The sequence below is a fragment of the Penaeus monodon genome, chromosome 37, assembly GCF_015228065.2.
Source record: "Penaeus monodon isolate SGIC_2016 chromosome 37, NSTDA_Pmon_1, whole genome shotgun sequence".
NCBI classification, from domain to species: domain Eukaryota; kingdom Metazoa; phylum Arthropoda; class Malacostraca; order Decapoda; family Penaeidae; genus Penaeus; species Penaeus monodon.
In genome coordinates, this window is record NC_051422.1 from 33,521,764 (window position 1) to 33,526,763 (window position 5,000).

Sequence of the window (5,000 nt, forward strand, 5' to 3'; positions counted from 1 at the left end):
AAAATATTGTTTATAGATTATTTATATTTTATATATATTGAAAAGATGGCCATTCATGTTGATTTATTTTTGTCAGAGGCCATTTTTCTTATGTGTAGATCTTAAAGATTTAGATTTTCATGTGCACACAGGATGAGGAAAAAGCAAGGATCAAAACAAAGTGAGAAAGAAATGGGAAAATTTACTGGTGAAATTACTCTTTCCTTATTCATTCTGTTTCATACACTGAATTACAACAGTGTGCCATAATGTGTGCCCACAGAAGTGGTACTTATGCAACTGATGGAAGAAGATCATGGTAACATAACTTATTCCATTTTACCAAAATACGAGGGATACCGTATATCATCCTGTATGGGGAAAAGTTTACGAAGAGTATTTGGCTTTTGGCTGTAAAATTTAGGCAGAAATGTTGTGTTTATAATTGCCTTAATGACTAATATTAAAGGTTTGTAGAATCATAGTAGGTATTGGAGTATGTGAAGTTTTAAAAGGTGAACAAGGTCCTTCCATGATTATGCTGTATGGAAGTTATGAGTGATATGCACATGTGGCTATATTTTTTATTTTGTTAATTCAAATGCAGAGGTACTACTGTTTGATTTTCTTCTTTTTTCCTTTGAGTTTTGATATTGCATGGAAAACAATGCTTCATACTCACATTTGCTCACTTATTCACTCATTACATCTACACTTTTTTTTTTTCTCAAAACTAGCATTCTAAATGATGTTTTCTGTATATATTGTATTATCTGTATTTGTGTTATATCTAAGTCTGTATGGGTGAGGTGTAAGGTGTGACAGAAGAAGTGACAATTTAGGGAAAATTTTGGTATTTTAGGTACAGTTTGTATGTTCAAGTGTTATGTGAGAGTGATTGTTTATGATTAACTTGTTATTTTGAGTGTGGTATTGTATTTTCACTAATGTTGATTCATTAGGGCTAGTAGAAAAACAAACAAACAAAAAAAACAAGAATACATGGAATGATGTCCCTGAATTCAGAAGTTATAAGAGGTTCTGTGTAAATATATTAAAGAAAAGAAACTTTCTTCCTGAAAATTGTCCTGGGAATTCTTCAGTTAAAATGTAGTCTACACGCATCCTGTAAGACACTTGATCTTCATGTCTGATATTTTACTTCTTACTCCTGTGGGTTTTGCTTTCCACTTTCCCCTTTAAGTTTCCTCTCAGACCTCTCTTCCTTCCAGGGAAATGGACTTCAACTTTTGTTCATTGTATGATCTATTATATAAATTATATCTCCTTGATTTCTAAAGCTGTAATGTTTACTCATTATAGTTTATGTAAATTCTTGGTAATTTGCAGGTACTTTTTAAAAGCTTAAACAGCATGTAATGTAGAATATATAAATTCTATTTAATAGATAATTACTCTTGTTATTAAAGCTTTTAATTAGCACATGTTTCCATTTTAGTATGAGATAGATAGACCACAATAAATTTTATGAATTCAGAAGCATATGTACTGAGTAGTTTCTGCCAAAATTAGAGTTTATTAAATAAGTAAAGTTTGAATTTAAAATAGAATTACCTAAAAAGATTTTTTTTTTTTTTTTTTTGGAAAACTAATTTTTGCATCTTTTGGATAGCCTTTATTAAGGTATAGAATTCACGGCTCTCATGAGCACGGCTGTCTATTGGAAATTTGAATGTATTTTCAGAAAAGATCATCTTGGAATAATATTTTGCTAGAATTATGATAGTCTAAATAGACCTTTAGCTGATTTTCAAAGCAGTGCTGAATATTTACTGTTCATTTTTTTTACATCATAATAAAGAAGTGATTTCTCCGAACAGAACCAGTGCCAGATAGGAGTGCTACCTCTGGGCACAGGGAATGACCTGGCCCGGGTCCTAGGATGGGGCTCGGCCTGTGATGACGACACGCACTTGCCCCACATCCTGGAGAAGTACGAGCGTGCGACAACCAAAATGCTGGACAGGTAAATGAAGTAACTTAGTATACAGAGTATTAATGAGCTCAAGACAGAAAAGATAAAAGGAAAAGAAATATAAACATTGTTGTTTTGAGGCTTGCCTTTATTAAGTTCTCGGTGAAATTTCCTCTTTCTCCAAAATTTAACGTATTCTCTGTTTTTTTTTGTTTTTTTTTCTTTTTAACAAAGATGGCTTCACAAGTGCTTAGTCACCAAGGATTCAGTGACTAGGCCTATCAGATCTTGCCTGTTAACCCATTCCTTGAATTCTTTTGTTAAAAAATTCTGGTATGATTATTATTATTATTAATGTTATGAGCTTTTCTCAGAATACAAGGAATGGGGTAAACAAGTGAGAGTCTTTTCTAAGCACTTGTGGAGCCATTTGTGTTTAAAGAGAATTAGCAGTTTAAAATCACAGGGGCAGGGCATTTATATGATGAATTGCACTGACAGTTTTCAAGAGGTTAAATTTTGAATACTTGATGTCACAGATGGAGCATCATGAGCTATGTCAGCCATGTATCTCTGAGTGGAGAACAACAGCTGTCAACCATGACGTCCCCTTCCTTGCTGTCCCAAGTTGCAGCCTACGAGGATTCAGTTGGTGCTCATTTGGCAACCCTGCTACAGTCAGATCAACACTCCGTTGTCATTTCATCTGCGAAGTAAACAGATAAGACTTCAGTTTCAGTGAAAGGAAGCAATGTAATGAGTAGTTTTCAAAAGAGGACTTAATTATCTCTGAGAAGTCATTGTCCATTTCTTTTATCTGCATTTAAAAGTAAAATTATATATAGTAAACTGTGCCATAACATACATTAAATTTTAGCTTTCTGTTGATAAGGATTAGTAGACATGAGATTGATAGTTTTTAGGCAGTAGCTAATACCCAACCATATTTCCAGAGTCCTTTGCGAGACAATCAAATCCCTGATAATGAAAGTGGGCAAGAGTTGGGGAGACTCATCAGAATCACAAGATGGAGCCACATCATCCGAGGATTCGCTTACAGCCAAATGTGCGGTGCTCAACGACAAGCTAGACCTACTTCTCCGTGCCTTGCATGAAGAGAGTATAGCCTCAATGTCCACTGTCAGTAGTGTGCAGGAAGATTCATCTTTTGTAGATGAGGTAGAGAAACTTGGGTCTTAAACTATCTGAATGTGATGAAGTCTTGTGGTATATACCTTTTATTTGTCTGTCTGTCTGTTTTTTTTCCCTCCTCCTCCTCACCTCTTCAACCACCTGTCTCTCTACCCACAACTCTTCCATCCTCCCTTCTTCTGCTTCTTTTCTTCTTTTCCTCCTCCTCCTCCTCCTCCTCCTCCTCCTCCTCCTCCTCCTCCTCCTCCTCCTTTTTCTCTCTCCTCCTCCTTTCCTCCTTTCCTCCTCCTCCTCCTCTCCTCCTCCTCCCTCTCCTCCTCTCCTCCTCCTCATCCTCCGTCCTCCTCCTCTCCTCCTCCCCCCCCTCCTCCTCCCCCTCCTCCTCCCCTCCTCCTCCTCCTCCTCCTCCTCCTCCTCCTCCTCCTCCTCCTCCTCCTCCTCCCCCCCCCTCCTCCTCCTCTCTTTATAGTTCAGGAAGCAATACTCACGAGAGAAAACCCCTTGGTTGCAGAGCCCTGATACAAGTGTTGATCTGGACAGTGCTGAAAGGACCAGTTTGTGTAAGGAAGAAAAGAACATTTCTAACATTCACCAAAGAAAGAAGACCAAAACGGTATGGAAATGATTCTGATGTTAGATCTGTTGCCAAGAGCTGAACTGAGAACTATTACTTATTATTAATTTTATTTATTTTTTATTTATTTTTACTATTATTTTTTTTAATGGAAGCAGAATATATAATCAGCAAGAGATCATTTATTCTTTTGATTGATAACACTGGAAGTATTGAAAATAAGATCAGTGACCATGTATGTACAACCTCATCTTTCACATTTATGTTGAAAGTAACCAAACACCTTGTCTTCTTACAGAAACACTTTATAGAGCGAGATGCTTTAATGTCTAGAGCGAATAGCCTGAAAAAGGCTGTCAGAGAAATCATAGAACACACTGAGAGAGCCGTCGACAGCCAGAACGAACAGACCTTCATTCGACAGCAGCCACCCACTATCAGGCTCGAGCCATCTGAGGATGACCCCTCACATGAAATTCAGGCTCCGACTATCACACACTCAGGGTTACAGGTAAACAAAGAGGAGGGTGTTCTTGGAATGTATTAGATAAGTGTTTGATTGATCTTTTAAGTAGGGTAATAAGATAAAAGGAACATCTCAGATATGAGAAAACAGTTGATATTAAAAAGCAGCTTATATCTTGTAAATGAACCTCAGATCTAACTGATTTTCCATCTAATTTTGTTTCTGTATAACTTTTTATAGTGTAGAATTGTCTATTTAAAAACTGGTAGGATGAACTATGTAAGAATCTGATTAGGATTATACAAATTAGTGATACAAAAAGCAGATATTCTTACCATGGGATACCTCAGTCTTTTATTGATATTGATTAATGATGAATAGTTGATTTATTTATGGATGGAGAGTCTTACAAGGAAAAGAACCAGTCTATTTGCAAATTCTTGAAGGGAACAAATGGTAGTATGTAATACTGTTTCTAGTTTATGTAGGTCCTTAGAGTGCTTGGTAGACACACCTGTATAATAGAATTTCACTCATCCTTTCATTATTTTATTATTCAGTTATCCAAAATTAGATGAAAAAAAAATGAAGTGCACATTTCCCTGTAACATCTTCGTATATATAGAATATTTTTGGTTATATGTTTTGTTGCATTTGAACTGCAGGAACATGTATAGTGTATATAATATGTACTTTGCTGTTTTCTTATTTATTGATTTTCCCTTCCACTTAGATTTGTACCTATTGATTATTATTGCTCATATTATTGCATTTTATTAACAGTATTCCTTATTTCTTTTGTACTGTAGCTATGCTATTGACAGCACATGTATTTATTTTTTATATTGACACATTTGCATATTCTTCCAAGTATGCATGTGGAAGTAGATAAA

General features: G+C 35.7%; 1 protein-coding gene across 1 annotated transcript in view; it reads left to right on the forward strand.

Moving 5' to 3' along the window:
- Nucleotides 1–5,000, forward strand: part of LOC119596343 (diacylglycerol kinase eta-like) — a gene marked incomplete at its 5' end in the record, with an annotated part of 43,882 nt that overhangs the window by 22,679 nt on the left and 16,203 nt on the right. The window contains 5 exon segments of the mRNA XM_037945551.1: nt 1,821–1,966; nt 2,455–2,628; nt 2,869–3,094; nt 3,579–3,680; nt 3,940–4,152. Of these exon segments, the coding sequence (XP_037801479.1) occupies nt 1,821–1,966; nt 2,455–2,628; nt 2,869–3,094; nt 3,579–3,680; nt 3,940–4,152 (861 nt within the window).